Source organism: Poecilia mexicana, unplaced genomic scaffold, assembly GCF_051168715.1.
Source record: "Poecilia mexicana isolate PSO_F unplaced genomic scaffold, ASM5116871v1 scaffold_18, whole genome shotgun sequence".
NCBI classification, from domain to species: Eukaryota; Metazoa; Chordata; class Actinopteri; order Cyprinodontiformes; family Poeciliidae; genus Poecilia; species Poecilia mexicana.
In genome coordinates this window covers 8,313,482-8,333,478 of record NW_028263387.1, presented here as the reverse complement: position 1 = coordinate 8,333,478, position 19,997 = coordinate 8,313,482, and the positions used below count along the sequence as shown (strand labels likewise).

The 19,997-nt window shown below is 39.9% G+C and overlaps 1 protein-coding gene across 1 annotated transcript in view; it reads right to left on the bottom strand.

The window, feature by feature from the left end:
* Window positions 1–19,997, bottom strand: part of tnfsf10l (TNF superfamily member 10, like) — a 69,073-nt gene that overhangs the window by 30,696 nt on the left and 18,380 nt on the right. The window contains exon 2 of the mRNA XM_014981635.2: window positions 7,291–7,440. Within this exon, the coding sequence (XP_014837121.1) occupies window positions 7,291–7,440 (150 nt within the window). The remainder of the gene's footprint in view (window positions 1–7,290; window positions 7,441–19,997) is intronic.

Below are 19,997 nucleotides of genomic sequence, written 5' to 3'. Positions count from 1 at the left end.
TTACTGGTACGTTTTGAGTCATTATCTTTCTGTGCCCACTTCTATTTCATTTCTACTTTGTTTTACTCGAGCGCGCTCTGCTCCACAGCAGATTTCATGGGGGATTCCATGATGGTGAGACAACCAGATCCTTACAGTCGGTGAGGTTCTTTTCCTGGAATGTCACATTTAGTTTAGACCAGACATTTCCTCAGTTAAACCCGTCTTAGGCTCATCTCAGCCAAAAACAGGTGATCACTCGCAAATCTACAGTTAGACCAACAAACCACATGACTGAGGTTTAAACAGATTTAAAATGCTGAGTTTGTTTTAATAATATGTATGATATGTGTGTGTAGTGTGCTAATTAAGCTGGAAAAATAGTTGTTGATCTGATTTTTTATATATATTTTTTTAATTATGATAAAACTCCATGCAGAAAGACAGCAGGACCTGGATTTTAACCCAGGACCTTGTTGCTGAACTTTTTAAATTATATTTTATGTACATTTTAAAAAAGTATTTTTTACATTTCTAATTGTTTGGACCTATTATGGAAACTTTTTGCATGTTTTTACTTTTCCATTTGGGTCTCAACTGCTTCTAAAAACACCTCAAGCACTTAAAAAAAAAAAAAAATCAGCCGATTTCTGGTGAACAATTACTTTTTTTTGGTTTCTGGTAAAATGAGTCATTTCAAAACCTCCCAATTGTTAGGTTACCTAGCAACAAAAGCTGAGCTCCAGCATGTTTGGTCAGCTGGTTTTACCACTGTATGTGCTGTACAATGGCTGCTGGAAAAGACAGATGTTTTTGTTGTTGACTTACTGTCCATTGTTATTGGTTTTACAGGAGGCTCAACTAATGCTTGTCAAAGCGAATCTGTTTGCAGCCTGTGTAAATGTTGAGTTGGGCCAGCAGCAGTTAATCTGGAAGAATGTGGTCAACATGTTTTGTGTAGCCCACTGACCTCTCCTCACCTGTTCAAGGTCAACTTTACAGTATTGTTAAAACCGATATTAAATGGCCATTTGTCTAAATATGTTACAAAAACACAAAGACTGTTTTTTTTTTTTTTTTTTACTTTTTAAACACTTTAGACATTTTGCCATCCACAACGCACGCCAGTGCATCTCATCTCCGGCTGTTCTGTACTGATTTTAAGCCACTCTGAGACTTGCGTTTGTGAGAAAGTTTGAGAACGAACGGCTCCATTACAATAAACAATGCAGGAGCATATGTGTCATGCATTAACGATTACTGTGTAGGATATTTACTGGTGTAAAGCTGTGTAGCTGCTTTCTAAGATTGTCAGATAATCCACTGAGGTTTCTGCCTGGACTGAAAATCTACATCTCCAAGCCTTTCACTGAAGCATTTTATAAGGAAAGAGACGGCGCCTGCTCGGTCTGCCAGCTTTGCTCTAACCACCATCTCGGCTTCATCGGGTGACGTAATATTAACAAAAATCAGGACACAGAAATCTCCCAAAGCTGACCTGACTTTACGCGCTAAAAACGCAACCGCAATGTTATTTGAGAAAAAGGTAAACTCCACAGTATGTTTTTCCTCCGCAAGTGACAGGAAATAAACGCCAAAAAGGAGACCCAACAGGAAAGCCCACTTCATGAATCAACATCTAATCATGTGAAAGTTTATAAGAGGGTAATTGGACGTTAATGTGTTTGGATGTTTTTCACCAGCAAGAGTTTTTGACTTTCCTACAGGAGGAGCGCTAGACATTCCCGTTCCTGTCCACTGCGGAGCAGAGGGGCGTGGAGCAGCGCGCTCCGATTGTATCGTACAAGTGGAGCCCAGAGGAAGGAGGCGGCGAAGGGCTGAAAGGTAAAACAAAGAACTAGCAAGGGGACAGATTGGCAAAAAACACACACACGTCCATTTTCATGTAGAATTTTAAAGGAAAGAAGTAAATGTCCAGTTACTCCAAAAAACTTAGGCTCTGTGTTTGTAAAGTCTTTGGCTTGCTTAAGGTGATCGTTAAGTACATTTTTTAGCCATTGGCCCTCTGCAAATGGAGGTAATTGGTACCTGTGGGAGGACAATCAGACCCAGAACACACTAATAACCCACAACCGACCAACTGTCAAGAGATCCAAGGGGGAGGAAATTACCATAAAAAAATTATATATGTATTAGACAGCTACTTCCAAAGTGCAGATTGTCCAACTCAAATTAGGAACTTCACAGGGTTTCGAATTAATCGCAATTAATGGCTTATATTCTAACTATTCACAAAGTAAGTAGTACCTTCACTCTGAAAGAATTAGATTAATTAAAATTAATTTATGTAATTAAGAGATCAAAACTAATCAACATGTTGAAGTCATAACTGAAACATAAAAAGCTTTGCTAAAATGTTATTATTGGGTACGTGACTGGCCACAAGAGAAACTGTGACAGCAACTATAAGAACAACTGTACGCTAAAGTCACCGAAACCTTTGAAGTCCACTACTGGCTTAAAGTAAAATACAGTTTTGTTTCATTTGTGTGTGTGTGCGTGTATGTGTGTGTGTGTGTGTGTATGTGTGTATGTGTGCCTCTATGGAGGCAATAGGAAATGAGGTGGACGAAGCTAAATGGCTCTAAGTGTCCAGACACTGAGACGAAGTGGGAAAAGTCCTCCTGGCGATGTCTACTACAAGATGACTGAAAATGTTGGACTGACTCAGCGGGGTTAAGAGTGTGTGTGTCTGTGTGTGTGTATGCGTGGGTGCGTGTGTGTCTGAGACTCTTAACGCAGCTTCCTTTAGTCACAAGCATTTTCATTCTGATTCAGCAGCAGAAATGACCTAAATGCGATTCAATGGCTATCTGTTTGCACGCTTACGGACTGCAAGATCACAATGACTTGTGTCAACTGGTGTGTGTTTGGATTGGTTTATTGTGAATTCGTCGTTCAGGTGATGATCTGCATCTTGGAGGCCAAGCCGCCATCGTACCTGCATAAGCAATCAACAGGGACGTGTTTTTATAAGGAAGACGACTCCTTTTCTTTCTTTCTTTTTTCTTTTTTTTGGACCAGAATCAAGTAATAAATTCCTGGTTACATCCAAAACAAATACTGTAAAGTCCCCGCTTGTCTGAGCAAATCTCACAAGTCACAGCCAAGCAGAACCAGGTGCCTATACAGACGAATGCAGCCAGAGCAGATGGAGAGGCTGCCTGAGGCTGAACTAATTTAGTGCACATTATGTGCAGTGGCTTTGTTTGACCGGGGCTACTTACTGTAAGTTTTTCTACCCCCATAGGAACCAATTTAAAGCAGGTCAGAGGTCAGTGTCACACTCAAGGGAGCCGCTTTCCTGTTTGTGACAGAAGAAATGAAGGGTAAACTACCTTGTCAAATATCAAATTAAGCCTGGATTCAGTCATACAGCTGTGCTGGATGTAAACAACTCTGGTATGTTCTGCAGTCTTATGACTAGAAAGATAAGGAGAATAAGTTTTATTATTTCTTTATTCTGAGCAAAAAGAAGGGAAATACTGAAACTTTCTCAGGCAAATAGTTTTTCATGTTTCTGTTTTTTCAAACAGAAATGTGAAATTTATTCAAATGAACCTGTTGCACAATGTTTCAAACAATGAGGTGCATTTACAAAGAAATGTCAACTTAATCTCGGTCTTTAATTATCTAAGTTGGGAAAACATCAGTGCTGACAGAGTAAATCTGGAAAACGCACACACCCCGATTGAACTGCCGGGTTTGATGGCGTAATAAAAAGAGACCATAATAAATTGCTTCAGTCACTTTTGGTTGATTTTAGCATTTACTTCACACTTTCCATTAACTGCAGTAAGTCTGACCAACATTAAAAGACAAAAAATCAAGATGTTTGCTTATTTGCATCCTTACCTAAAGGATCGACTCAACATAAAAAAACTTCCAATGGAAACACTACATTTTCCTCCAATTGGAACGGTCTAGTTAAAGTTCACAACTAAATTTAAAAAACACCTCTAGAGGTCATAATCTGATCCATCAGAAGGAGTTATACAGGGTAAAGGGAAAATACTGGCACGTCAATATGTAGATGATTAAACAGCGATTAAACAAAAGTGTTAGTTTAAGGGTTTGTTCACTTAATATAACAATTGCCCTGCCGCTTTTTTATATTTACATTATTCTTTGAACAGATTTATTTTTTTCCGCCATTTAAAAACAAGTCTGGTATCTTACCAGAAATAGTATTATTAAAATATTGTATTGCAGCTGGAGTTGCATAAGACAGTGATAGTAATAATTAACAAGAGTTCGAGACGAGCCAGGTTTGACTTCTCGTAAGAAGGAAATAGCTAACTAATTCACCTGCGGCTTCTAAAGAAGTTTCCACACTTACTGGCAAACATCAGTTAGACAGAATAAGAGTCAGACAGGTTCATTGCAAACACCTGGCACGCACACACACACACACACACACACACGCACACACACACACACACACACACGTGCGCACACACACAGAGGAGTAAGTTTTACACCTGCCTGTAAGCTCACTTCTATTGGTTAAAAAATGAACAGACAGAAATAAAACAAAAAGTCAGGACAGGTTTGGGCGTTTAGATGGAAGCTTTGGGCAAATCCACTCTGTGCTGCAAACACTCTCAGAGCAACGACACAGTTACAGCTCCACAAATATATAAATACAAATACTGCTTTTAAAAAACATCCCCATTTATAACATGCTTCTTTAAAACACCAGTGACATAAAGAAGTGTGATTATACTGAACACATTAACTGGATTTGATCATATTGTTAAATTTAACAAACAGTGGAGAAAATACTGAAACTAACAATCAGTAACAGCATTTAAAGTGTTAAATAAATAAAAAAAAACTCTTTAATTGGAATTTATCGTGACAATAAAACCCAAAAATTCTTATCGTGATAAAAATTTATCACGATAAGTGATAAACGGTACGATAAATGTTCACAGTTAAAGGGTTAAACATAAACACTGAACTCCTATGGGATTCTTAGAACGGTCTAGTCAAAGTCCAGACCTAAATCCCATTGAGAATGTGCAGCAACGTTGGATTGCTTGTTGTTTTTAGAAACCGTTGCTAAAAAACGTTGCTTCATTTTCTCATTGTCTTCATTTTGTGTGTTTCCTCTCACGAAATCCCAACATAAGGCGCTGACGTTGTTGTTATGACATGACAGAATGTAATAAAGTTCAAGGGATTTGAGTCCATTTGCTTCATGCTACCATTCGCTGCACATGTTGAAAGGATGTGGGAGTCGTTTTAAGACTTCATATGCTACAAACATGGCAGCCGTTGAGCACAAACGCTAAGACAATGAGCCCCCCTGTGGCTAATACAGAGTACCGACAGGTCTCTTCCAGATTCCAAACGCCAGCCATTACTCATCCCGACAATATCTGTCTTTCATTACTTTAACAACAACAGGCCCCATAAAGCGACACTGAATGATGGGGTTTTTTATCAAAAAGCGGCAGATCTGCAGTTTTCAATATCAACAAACTGTTCGAGTTGACGCCGAGAATCAGCCGGTTGAAGTTTCCATCACCACGGATGAGAAACGATGATATTTTACGAAACACGTCTCCAGTGAACCGTCACTCAAACACTTTATTTCACTCGTTATGACTTATGTAAATTTTCCAGAGACTTGTTTGGCTGTCCAAAACCGTCCACCTGGGTTTACCTGTGTCCACCCCCTGTGTCGTGTGAATATGTATTTATTTTAAATGACTGATACTCCGTCACAGCTGACCGTTGCTCCATTACAGTGACAAATGTGCACAGTCGCTCCCGCCCTGAGGTCTGCATTGGTCCCTGCAGATGTTTTCTGCGCTCGCTGGAACAGAGCAAAAGGCGCTCAAGCTGCAACCCAAAAGCCAAACCCATCTGGTCCCAATCCGGGCGCTTTGCAGAGACGGCCGAACGAACGCACACCGATAACGACTTTATATTAAAATGCCGATGGGCCGGGTCATAAAACCACAACTCTGTGGTCAAACTGCGCTTTTTAGGCGAGAGACTGTAACTCTGTGGAAACTTGTAAACAGAAGATTTTTTTTAATGTCTTTTAAATGATAGAATTAATAAGAAGGTAGAGTAGGCATGAAATACAGACTCTTAGCAAAATATGCTCTTTGTTTAATTTTGATGTGAAGCAACTTGAAAGAAAAACATTTGCGAATGTTTCTGGCTCTTTAAAGCCGATGCAGTTGGAAGTTTCTGTAAGGTTCACCGGCGCTTCCACAGATTTTCAACTAGCCCCATTTATCACAAATCGTGTGTGTGTGAGGAAGTGGGAAGTAATAGGTTGCAGATTTGTGAAAATGTGGATAGTCACTTCGCTGACAGCGACTTTTGGACGCGCTGCAGTTATTCCTGCCTCAAAAACATCTAATTTTACAGAGCAGAACTTTATTTAATAGTGCATTTCAGCTGGTTATCAATCATCAATTACATGCTTTTGTTCAGGATTAAACCGTTGCTTTCTGCTTTTATTTGTATTTCATAAAGTGTTCCAGTGCATTTTGCACACTAAGCTCCGTTTCCATTACAAATGTGCGTAAAACTTTTTCACTTTTTTTTTTGATAATGTCAGAAAAAACACAATTTTGGAATAGCTGTGTTTTCATTAGATAAGAAATGTGATTAAAATCACACATGAAAAACCTTGTTCACATGATAAGTCATTAAAAATCATGGCAGTGACAGATGTAAACAGTTACATGAGATAATGTTCACATTTTAGCCAAGGCGCTAGCAGCCATTAGCTACCAGACGAGACGTTAGCGTCCTATTGAGGCGTTGGCGCGACAAGCTACTTGGGAACGGCTACAATTTTGGGGAAATTGTAGTTGACAATTTCACAAGAGAGATATCAATTCAACAGTTTTTAATGACAAATTCAACTTGTGGTGAACTGGGCAATGCCAGGAGACTTCTGTTGGAGCTAGCTGCGCAAGGTCCAAGAATGCTAATGCCTGTAAATTAGCACTTTGGTCCTGCATACAAACTGGCATGTTGCGAAAAAACAGGTTTCGATACGACTAAAAAAAATCCCACCTCATCCGAGCACAAAAACGTTCATCAAAAAGTGTGAGTTCTTGCAAAATTGGAATTTTTCCATTTAGCAATTTTTTATTTATTTATTTTATTTTTTTGTAGTTTTAAGAGTCAATGGAAACACAACTACTGATACACAAACGTAGGACGGACATCTGATAACCGTCTTAAAATCCTTCCTATGAATCTGAGCCTTGATAAATTTGCTGAAATAGTCGAATGAAGGCGCCAGTGGTTCCCTACCTTCGAGATGTAGGCCTTGATGCCTTCGGCCAACTTGATGCATGGTTCCCCGAAGAGCTGGGCCAGCTGATCTGGGATGTCCTGGTCCTTGTCCAGAGCATTCAGTAAACTCAGGCACTTTAGTTCCTCTGTCACTCCTTGGCTACGAACCTGTACGGCAAACAAGGATGGGAAAAAAATCAGCATGGGTACATATGAACCAAAGTTCAGAAAAACAAAGGATTAATGCCAGTCTTTCCTAACTTTTAGCCAAAAAGCAACAAAATAATCTTTTAAATTAAAACCAGCTAGGAACCACGTGCAGCTCCTCCCCTGCTCTTACACTCGAGGCGATTCAGCGTAAAATCCCTAAAGGATTCTCGTGCCCACATACTTTTCACATTCATTTTAATTTCTGCTGAATCACTTCCAGCGTCTCATCTGATTTCAAACAGTTGTCTTGCTTTCGACTGGCCTCCAGGGACAGCTACGGACGTCACCGAGTTAAAAGCCCCTCATGCCCCGGTGTGTCGTCATTCACTGTGGACGTTCAGGGAGTAGCCTTGCTTCGCTGTCAGTTTCCTTTCACATGTGTTTCACATTTTTCACTCTAACTTCGACGTTTCCTGAGCCCTCATTCTTGAGCAGATAGGAAGCAAAACACAAAGCAAAAACACGTCAAGAAAACTTGACGAGGAACTGCAATCATCTTAAACTACTAAGACAATCTTGTAAACATGACTGATTCTCAGATTTCATTACTTAAATTGATGAGTTTAGATAAAAGCTTTATTTTCCAGACTTCTTGTCCTTGCTCCATTTTCTAAACGACTAATGTCTCTATTAATAATTTGATTTGCCAAACCACTTTTTGACGTATTAGACTTAGTGAAACATAAAAAAAGGCCTTTTTACCAAACGTTTTGTTTCTAGAAAGCCTTAAATTTAGGTAGATTTATACTTTCGGCTCCGAAACTGGATCTAAGCACTAAAACTGCTCTTTTAAGAAGTCTTACAGGCAAAAATAAAGTGCAGAAGTTCACAAATTTATGATTTACCAAATCTACATTTAGTTGAGGATACTCCATATTTTATTTGACAAGTCCAAGAGGTCTTGATATTGGAATAAAGTTGGCCCAAAGGCAACAAAAAGCAGCGAAATGACCCCAGACCAAATTCAAATATAGCTAAATTTGGCATCAGGTTGTTTCGTTACAGTGGGACCTTCAGATAACAGAACTTGACTGCTGTTCAAGATGATCCACAGTAACATTTTATACCCAGAATAAGTGGCAGAAAACAAGTCTAGAAATCCTGGAAAAGCACTAATTTCTGTTATCAGTAATGTAGGATCGTAAGTTTATGGTTAGGAGGAAAATCTATGAGAACCGAAATGGGTGACGGTCTTTGCTTCTGGAGCAACTTTATGTGTGTGTGTGCGTGTGTGTGTGTGTGTGTGTGTGTGTGTGTGTGTGTGTGTGTGTGTGTCCTTCAGGGAGGTTTTCACGGTCTAAAAGTCTGGCTAATGACTCTGTAACAAGCACTGATGACGAGAACGAGATTACGCTGCTGCACTCCTTCAACCCCCTGATTTAGTTTTATTAATTTCTTTCCACTTGACCTCTCTTCTCTAATGAAATGTTTTTCCTTTTTTTTCTGACTTTCTATCTCTCGTCACCTTTCTTTGACATTTCTCTCCCTTCTACAGCAGTTTTTTTTAATTATTATTCTTCCAGTAATTGTTCATGTTGATGCCTGAGAGGATCAAGTTGCTCCTGTAGAAGATTATAATGCGACTTTACGAGAGTGTGTGTGTATATATGAGGCCAAACGAATCGAGTCGCGTAAAGAGTTCGCGGGAAGAAAGATTCTCGACATGTTGTGTCCACTCTTTTAAAGATCACTCATGACCTTAACATTTGTGCATCTATTTAAGGACAAGTCATTGGGTTTAATTGGATACAGGTGTCAGCCTACGTTGGGTCACCTTTACTAAATTGGAACAACAATGTGCTAAAGTAGGAAATGGGTCACTCTGAGTCTTTAAACTTTTCCTAGAAGAAGCAAAGATGTGAGACGGTTTGCCTTCTCGCGCAGCATGTTCCAGAAAAACAACATTTATGGTGAAGAGAGCTTAAATCTTTTCTGGACTTATAGTTATTTAAGGGAGTATTGGGGCTTTGAGTATTTTTCTAAACTGTGGCAAGCAGTGAGTCTACACTTGAGACCATTAATTCTCTGAGACAAACAGTGGAAATTTATAGATACAGCAGAGCGAGCCTCGCTTTTAGCTGCCCCGGTTCAGTCGAGTGTTTACATCAACGTTTAAGCCTTTCACATGAATAAATGCCCTGAAAATGATCCCAGATATCCCTACTTACACATCATTATGCTGCAAAATAAAGATCGCTTTTATCACTGTTGTGTGCTCAACACAAGATTCATTATTAAACTACAATTAAAATGTTATTTTTTTGGTTACGTAAAGAAGAAAAATGTCAATTAGCTGATGTGATGAACAAAATGTTCCTCACATTTTGATGAGGAACATTAAAAGAGACCTAAATGAATATTGAAGCACATTCCTCTGTCGGATGAGAGTCTCTTGGAGTCCGGCGTGTTTTCACAAGAACTTGCTCAGGATTACTCTAGTAAAGATACCGAACACGGAGGTGGGAGTATGAAGACTGAATATTATGGATGCTGTTTAAATAGATGTGTATTCGAACGTCTGAAAAAGGGTCCCGTGACCTGTGGAAACCAACAGCATAAAAAGACTAAGAAATACAGAGCTGCGGACGTTGGGGCACGGAGTAAGGCTGATCTCAATCCCTCCTTCAGATCCAGCTTTCCTCTTGCTCACTTCTCCATATGTTCCCTGTTGTTTTTCAGTACTGCACTGACACAAAGAGAGCACAGTAGGTCATCACGGATCATCTGCGTATAATCAGGACACTTCCCAAGAAAAACTGCTGACAGTGGAATCTGGGCCGAGACACTCTGTCTATTGTGAGGGGTGCGATGACAGCTACCACCGGCTCGAGTGCTGGGGAGGTTCCCGCGTGCATGAGAAGATCTGAGCTGTGCTCTGCACAAGGAAAAGGAGTGTAAAACACGCATAGTTTGTTTCTGGTGACTCTGCCAAAACGCACTCCCCGTTTTGGTGGATATGGTTGAAAGCTTTATCGTTAATGAGGAATCTCTTTTGATGCAAGGAAAACGACAAGCTGTTTCTCCTCCAAGACCGTGGATGTATGTGTGGTCCTGCAGGTAAGAGTGTCCATTAGGCCTTGACAGTGTGGATAGGGAGTGTTTGATCTATTATGGGAAACAGTCTAGCCAAAGTCGGCGTGGAGATAAAGGCCATTACTATCACTGCCCTCGGCTAAAAACAAGATTACAAGTAAACTTCTGGCTCCATTAGCGAGTACGAGGTCACAGGCCAAAGCAGGAAACCTGGACAGACACTACACTTCTATTCTTGGGATTTATTTTTGCACGAGGCATCTAAATATAGTCTGCCAAAAAATATGAGAAAATGTCTTCGCTAATCTAGTTAAATGTCAGTAAAACGTATTTTCCTCTTCTGAATTTGGCTCACAGCAGCCCCGGTTTTCTTTGGATGAAGCATCATCAAACTTTCCCGTTGTGCTGCTGTGTAGGCTTTTTCCTGCCAGTATAACACAGGCCAAATAACACAGGCTAAACATCACATCATTCAACTTTCAGACCCTTCTGAGGAGTCGAGACTCAAAAGTGACGAAACGGTTAATGTGAAGCAGCAGACTGAACGGCCCAGTGTTTAGATCTTAAGCTGAAATGAAGCCCCATTACTCTGCAAAAACAGGAGGCATTAGGCCCAGTCTTATCTAAACCTTTATTATCTTTTAACAAGTTGGTGCGGCGGGGAGTTACAGTCTGTTCCTCATTTGGCTGGCAGCGTAGTAGTACACCTTTTCAAACCAAAAACATTTTTGATTGTTTGATAGCATTACAGCTTTTCAGGCCTACAACGATGACGGAAGAAGAAAGTTGTTAGTTGGCATCCTTCAAAAGCTGTAAAGCGTACAACTGGCTCTTCATCAAACTACAATACAGACTTGAAATAGCATGTCAACATTACAAGTAAAATAAAAAAACAACCTTAAGTGAAAATGTTGTGCTAGCTAGATGTAGCTAGCTAGCAATTCAGACCAGACTGAGGTTGTAACAAATGCTGCAGAAAACTTGTTAGCTGCAGTCGTGTGTCTTTGTTGTTGAAATCCAGCATTTTAAAAATATGCTGAAAGTAACAGAACCGTGTTACGTAATGTCCAGTGGTCAGGGTTACATCCAGTACATTAGAGTGGCTTTAAATTAAGCTAGTACCATTGCATGCTAACGCTAATATGAATTTAACAACAGGATTGATCCTGTGTTAAATGTACAAATGGTTATATGTTTATATGTTATATGTTTCCTGTGATCATATCATTTTGACAAATTAGTTTTCATTGCTATTTGCATTTTCATTGTTATATAATTCTATTTGAAATGTTATTGTGAGTTAATCTGTTCCATTTTTAGACTATTACAATTTGTCTATTTTTTTCTCTTTTTAGGAATGAATGCAATGTGGATTTTTAAAAGGAACCTCCAAAAACAATTCTTAGATGTAATTACTTATTTTTAATAAATAACCATTTATTGTATGATAAGAATAAATGATTGAAACAGAACCTACAGAAAAAAACTGAGAAAGTTCAAATGGCACAAATTGTGCCAAAATGGCTAATTTGGAAGGTCCGCCTAGATTTTTATCAAGTAGTACCTCTCTAAAACTCATATGATTAACTTTTTTGTCATGAAACTTGGCACAGTAAAAGGTCAGACTGTGTATTGTTGTTTACTACATTTTTTGGATTTCACCTGCATTGCTTTGAAAGGAATCTTAATATATTGAACTGTTTTTTTAGGCAGAAATAGATTTTTTTTTCTTAATTTCTGCTGTGTATCATATTCATTTACTTTCCTCCGTAACAGGCAGGATGGTTTTTAGAGCTGTAACATATTCTCTAGGGTCTTGCCTTTGTTTTGATACCAAATCAATTAAAATAAACTCTGTAGTTCTTGAGATACATTCAATTCATTTTGGGCATGTTATTCAGCCATATTTCTCAAAAACAGGCCATGCATCGGAGAGGTTAAAGTAAGTTTCATAAGTTTCATCTTAACCTTAGTGACCTCAGCAAATATATTTTTCACTCATTTTGCCTTTGATTGAGTAAAAATGTTGGGAAACAGAGAGGAAAATGTGAGCTATTTTGTAAGCTGCTGTCGACATGCAGGCCTCCAGAGGGCGGGGGGACTGAGCCTTTGTTGCACTGACAGCGTGCATCTTGGGAGTCTTCGGAGGTTTGAGTCAAAACTTCCCTCTCTGCAGTGTTCCCCTGACAGCTGTGCATCTGCCAATCTCAACTCCTCCCCGCCAATTCCTGAAGTTGCAAAATCCGGTATCGTGGGAGCAAGAACAGCAATCGGAACAAATCGACGTGACGACTAAAGTCCAGCCTGGGCAGAAATTTTTTTTTTTAAGACCTCGCTTTGTCTTTGTGTTTTTTTGGGAATCACTTCTGTTAGGTTTTGATTAATTGTTCTTGAACTCCATAAAAAGTCTGAAATTTTACAAGCAAACCACAATGTGCTTTGGAGTTCTAATATGTATATATTTTTTTTCAAAACAGATTAATCTTGTTTAATTTTTTTTTCTTTACACTGAATATTCCCAGTGTTCTTGTCCACACAGCAGTGTGTTTTAATAGTGTGATGATCCACATGATTTGGACTTCCCTTAAGTTCTGAGCCATAAGTCAACCGCCCCGCTTTCAAAGCCAAAAAAAAAAAAAGCCAAAACAGCAAACATAAAACCCCCACTTGCTAGACATGAGAAATGATGTAATTCTATTGTGCAGTTTAACAAAATGAGATGCTTCTCTGGTCAGAAGTCAAAAAAAAAAGAAAAAAAAGAAAAAGGAGGACTGAGTAAGAGTGTTGGTAAATATAATTATTCACGGGAAGGAGCGCTGACCACAGCGTCCTGAAGTGTAACGCCAAATTAGATCCAGCCAAACTTTTCAGGTTGTATTTAGTTTCACAGTGGAACAGCTGAGCACTCGGGCCGTAAGGTGTCACTGCGTTCATCAGAGAGATCGGAAGAAGACGTCTCTGATTTCGCACGCAGCGTTCCGTAATACCGACCTAAACGTTTAAGCAGTTTGCGTGTGAGGTCTGCAGAGATGCTGGCTGACCTTTTCCTGACCCTAGACCTGCAGACGTCCTTGATGGAGACAAGGTTGGTGGTGAAGATCCTTTCTGCAGGACTGATTGTTCTTTGTAATTTGGCCTTTCCTGTTTTCTAGTGAAGCCAAACCGCAGTGATGGACGAACACAGGAAAAACTGAAAAATGTAATGGAAAGTTCCCACAGGGATCTTTATTTTTATTTTGCTAACATTAAAATAAAACAAGAAGAAATGACACAAAAGTAATCGCTGAGAAAAGAATGCTTTGCTAGCACTAGTCGTACACCGTAGCTTGCTAAGGTTAGCATCCGATTCGTAGCTTCTCCACATTCACAGTTACTTCTACTGGTCAAAACTGAAGTTAATGAGTTTAAATGCACTTTGCTTAAACTTTTTACTTTGAGGATAAGCATAAAAACAGAATTTCAGTGTGAGAACACTGTGTAACTGCATAAACGATGGTAAAGTACCAAGACTAGCCGCCAACGTCGTTACGGATCGCATCTGCTTTAAATCTTCCTTCTGGCTCTGTGTGTCAGTGTGTGAAGCATTTGGTGGTCTAGTCATTCAAATTTTAAAATAGAAATGCTGGTCAAAGCCTCAAATCCCAGCTGGATGTGATGCTGATATTGGAATGAGGATTGTGACTCGATATGATAAGCAGCTTGACTTGAAACTCTTTTATCGTCTGACTCAGTCGATACAAGAAGACAATATTGTGCACCGTCTCGTTGGGTGAGCTGGATGTTTTGCTACGCACTCTATTAGTTTGCAGTAACTACACCTTTACACATGAGAAGTAAATAACTAAACATGGTATTATGTATTTAACAAAATACATAAATAAAATTTCTTTGACCACAAATTGAAAGGGAAAAAACTGAAATTCTCATGTAAAGTCATGTTGATGAGGTTGAACAACTGAATTCACTAATGTGACTTTCAACGTCTTTGTCTCATCTAATTTTGGATGGGATTCATTGATTGGCCATAGATAGTTGTAAAATATTAAGGGTTATAAATATCAGAATGCAGATAAGCAATGTACCCAGATTATGCAACAAATAAACAAATAACCACATTAATTTCTGAATAATCTTAGAGTAAAATCAATGATTCCTCAGCATGTAAAAACTTACAGTTGTAAATATAAAAACTGTGAAAAACAGAAGAAACACACAGTTGACAACAAAGATATGAGCCTTTATATGTTAGCATAACTCACCTGATTTCTGACTTTGTAAAATTCATCCCGATTTAATGTCCTGAATATATAAGTGCAAAGTGAAAGCAGATTGGATTGACTTTTATTAAACCCTTATTGAAACTGAGTTTCAGTCAAATGAACTTAATCTTGGGACGTTTACAGGTCATTAGTCATCTCTGCTCTGATGATTTCTGCCTGATTTTAACCTGGCTGTGTGTCAGCTGGCAGCTGGTCAGAGTTTCCTGTTGATGCATTTCTTTAAGATCTGGAGAATATCTACTAATGTCACTGAACGGCATTATTTCTCCAAACAAACTCAGACTGTTTTACGTTGGACCTCATGTCCTGAGCTATGCTGAAAATACCGAAGTAGCCAAAGTTGCCCTGAGGCACCGTTTATAAAATACACTAGAATATTTCTGTCCAGCATTTACATCCAACAAGTATTGGTTTCAGACATCCCCTAAAAGCCAAGAACAACGAAAACACTGGGGGAAAGAATGCGTCGCGATGTCAGAACCTCATGTGAAATCATTTATGCATCTCCTTGTGCTGGAGATAAACCCCACGATGTTGTGCTTTGGGGAATAATCGTCCCCTGCAAGAAACACTCGTACGCGGATTTTTAAGCGATCTACCTGAACGCACTTCATTTCTCTGTTCTTTGCCAGAAAACATGCGGTGCCTCATATCTGTCCGTTCTGGTTTGACAGACCGGGCTCCGGAGAGAAATCCTGATGCCGACTCTCAGGAAGGAGCAAACAATGCCGCACTGTTCCCCCTCTGCGTGCGTGAGCGTACGTATGTATTATGTGTGTGGCCTGTTCTCAGTGTGTATGTCCACCAGTGTATCGGGGTGTGTGTGTGTGTGTGTGTGTGTGTGTGTGCGTGCGCGCTTGGCTTTTGCAGGACACCGAACCTTGAAAAGAATATCTCAGAGGGCCACTTGGAAAAGCTGGCCCTCATTTCGTGTTTCTATGTCTGTGTGCGTGGAGTTCCTTGGCAGTGAAGGAGTCTCATTTGAGAGGATTAGGAAGAGGAGAAGCAGCCACGTAACTCAAATCCAGCGAGGCAGAGTTCTGGAACCACAGCGTGTGTCTTTTGGAGGAGAAACGGCAAGATTGGGGAAGGAAAGGGTTTGCTGTTGGTGACAATGCTCTCCATTCTCCGCGATGAAACGAGTAAGGCAGGGAGCAAAAGGGCGAAACAACAGCCGAGACCTCGTCCCGTAAATCACACCGAGCAAACAGGGATGCAGGGAACGAACAAATGTGTGAAAGTATCGCCCAAACCCCCGCAGAGGAACACGGTGGAACCCACTTCAACGTGTTGAGTAACTTAGTGTCTCAAACAGAAAAGTACTTGGCAAGAAAATTAAGACATCTGTGAGGTACAACTGAAACTGATTGTCAGCTTGAAAGGTGCTTCATCTGAAGGCCGTAGCAGTGACGCAGAACGCTTTTTGGTTTGCTGTTTTGTATATAAAGTGAACAAGTAAAGTGAAGTTGGTGGTTAAATATCACCACCTTCCCAGAATAACGGCATAAGTCATTTTTTGACAAAAGTTATAATTTTTTTTCCCCCTAAATTATCTTCTGGCAAAAAGTGACTGAGGCCATTGATTTAGGAAGGTGACAATACATTTAAAAAACAATGTATGTAAAGCAAGCTACCTACATCAAGTCCAGGAAGATTTGTCAAGTTGAAGGATCTTTAACCAAAGGCAGCACAGAGTTTCCCAATCCGGTACAGTACTTTGTTTGTGTTGTTTTATAAAGATAAATGTGGGTATTTGATTCAGGAGCTGCTTTAGTGAAAACCCCCTGAACCCTGAGATGATAGAAACCCTGGTGGTTTCTCAGTCCGGAAAGAAAAGGTAACTTTAACTCTGAGTCAGTGACTCAAAAGTAACCCACAGATTCAGTTACGGTGATAATTAATTCAGAGAACATAATCTGCAAACTGGCAGGTTTTCCTTGAACTCAATAGTTTCTCTCTCAGACTCCACCCGTCCTGCTGAGCCTCAGACACACTCGTTTGTTTCCAGTCTAGGGATTTAAACAGACAGTTTCACTATTTCGGCCTGAGGTTCTGTTGTTCCTTTACCTGATGTAGAGTTTGTATGAAATTGAAGGAATCCTCAAAGTAGTGGAGGGCTTTTCAGCAAGGCAGAGACAAATCAGCAAAATTCAGACTAAAAATGGATTAAATGATGAGTTGATCCTTAGGATAAAATATTATATTAGGTGCTTTTACAAGAGGCCATTAAGTTTGTCCCGTCTTCTCAGTTGAATAACATTAGGTCTACTACATGAGCTACGGTAGCTGAATCTGCCCAAAAAGCTGAAACGTGCGAGTTCATTCTGCGTAAATTTTCAGGTTTGCAGCAGGCTGTTAGTGGGGCAAAATAGTCAAATTCCCAACTTCAGAGGTAACTGGAACGCCGCATGAAGGAACAAAGGCTTTAATTACAAATCAAATCAATGGAAAGTTTCTCAATCTGCTTTTATTAGGATGCATTGTGTTGTCAGTAATGAATCACTGTGAAAAAGACGTGATGTAGTCATTTGTCCCTCCCACAGTCTTAAGAAATTAGGTCATTGGGTCACACTGACCCTGCGTGTGCTTTTGCAAGATTTGTGTGTGTGTGTGTGTGTGCGTGCGTGCGTGTGTGCGTGTGTGTGTAGTTTTGGGAACTGACGGTCTGACGGGATACCGCCCCGCTTCCCCGCAGTCTGACTATGACGTCTGCCACGTTCCTCCTGAACATCATGCTAAGACCGCAGGACAATAAAAAAACGAAAAGCACAATTCATTTGTAGTCTTTGCACCTGTAATTAGCAACAACTAGCTAAATTAGGCCAAATCATTGATTAAAACATGTAGCTTATTATTTTCTTTCTGTAAGGAAGAAACATAACTTATTTGTCCAAGCAACTCTCAAATAATCACACAATTTGGTTGACGGGCAAACGTGAGTCGGTTTAATCTGCACCGCTGCGTGTGTACGGGTTTGCCCACATGAGTTTATGTTTTTCCCACTTTGACATTCCCGTAGGGCTTCAGTGTGCTTTTGGCAGACAGTCAGTGAGGATCTGACACTGATTTATTTGTTGGAGGCAAGTGATTTATCCCTGTTGCATGTTTAATGACCGTCGGCTTTCTCAGCAGTGGAGCAATCGAAACGAGTGTTGGCTTTGTTTAATGTGCAACAACGGATCCCCTCTTCCTCCTGCACTTTGCCAAAACAACAGTACATATAGTACATATCAGCTTCTACGGGGGTGGGCTTTAAGAGAGCTTCACTGATAACAAGAAGGGGTCTAGAAAACTCTGGGGTCACGCAACCACATCAGTGCTGGCTGTGCTTCTGATGTCCTTAAGTAAGAAAGTACAAGATAGTTAATCGGGAAATGAAACAAAAATGCTGCACAGTGCTTGTTGTTGCAGACTTGTTGGTTTGGATTTCATATTAAATTCATTTTCAAGTCTGGAAACACAAGAAAGCCCCAGCCCTGTCCTGAAGGTGTTTGTCGAAAAGCCCCAAAACTGATCCCTTGCTCCCAAATGTGAGCACTTCTGCCTCTACGACTCCATGACTCACGTATTTGTTTTCGATTGTCTTCAGTGTTTGGTCTTTGCGAAATTCCCCGGACGACGGAAACAACGACCTCAAAATGCCAATCTCTGGACTGAGTTTAGGTGAAGATCTTCCTTTCTCAAAACTGTTCCCCGATAAGATGAACTGAAAGTGAAACTGGTCAAAGGACAAAATCATGACACATTCAATGAGACGCAGAAGTGCAAAAACTTGGCTGATGTGCGAATAATTAACAGGACCATTTTTCCAACGTTACATGTGACATAATCTACAACTTTTTCATCAATAATAAAGGAATTATTGGCTTAAAACAAGCTCCTATCGTTTGTTGAAAAGTTACCTTTAAACTAGTTTTTTATTATTTCAAGTGAAGACATTTGCACTAGAAACTAGATCAGAAATACTCTGTAAGATTTTGTGTTTTTGGAAGTGTAACAGTGCTGATGATGCATTCAAGAAAATTATTTCATTTTAATCCTGCAATTGCCTTCAACGGGATTGCAGGTTTTTTTTTTTTATTCTTCCTTTCAGCTTTGATTTCACCCTTACTGAACCAAACGCCTTCATAAGGTCGATTTCTGCTTTCAGACTTAAATGAGGGCATGCACTGTTGATTGGGTACACATTAAAAAGTTGCTTTGATTGCAACTTTTTGGAGTAATTTAGTAATGGGGATGTTTTTTTCTTTCTTTCCACATAATTACAGTGCAATAATATGTCTGTGTAAGATTAAGCATGTGAATTCAAAGGACCGTTATGTGGAATTAGACACAGATGGATGTCACATAATGGCCTTATGGGCAGAGCAGAGCGGAGTGCGAGAAGACATTCCTACCTCCGTACATCACACTGTGTTTTACTGCTGTACTTTTTCTTTTTAGTGGCCGGGATCGTTTTGAAGGAGTTGAAGCTTTTGCTAAAAAAATGTTCTGTATTGTTCTGACCGTAGCATTTCCATTTCAAAAGTGTTAATTCTTCTTCTGCTGAACATCAACTCAAAGCACGAAGGCGGGCTTGAATTTAGCTGAGTTGGGTTCCTCCTCTGGGAATTTGCTGCAGGTTTCCTTTTGTCACTAGGAATGCAGAATGTCATCTAACCAGCATGTGCTTCTGAGACTTGTGGAGCGCTAACAGCCGATTGTTTCACCTGCCAAGCGCAACGCCAAGTCATGCAATCAGGTTTTTTTTTTTGTGTCGACGGTGCAGGCGGGGGTTTGCATGAGCTAATATTCGTGAGAGTGTACACAACCCCGCAGCGAGACAGCAGAAAACCACTCCCTGCTCGTGCATGTGGGAACGATGACCTTTCTTTGTGAATTTTGCCCCTTTGGATTTCTTCCAGTTTAGAGAGTTTAAAGACATACAAAAGCAGGGTGGAACCTGCCTGCTGTTTCTTTATTTCTGTTTTAACTTCCTTCTTGCTTCAAACAATTAAGAATGTCACTGTTTGGGGGAAAAAAGGAGCTGTTAAGATTTGTGGAGATAAAGATACAGACAGTGTGGCTCCCTTTGAGTTTATGGCGAGGTTTTGTTTTATCTAACTCGGCTACAACGAAGGTTAGCTTTTCTTTCGGGAGTTGTGTTTCTGGCTCCTGATATCACTTAAGCATTGGTGGAAGAGGAAAATGACAAAACGAAGG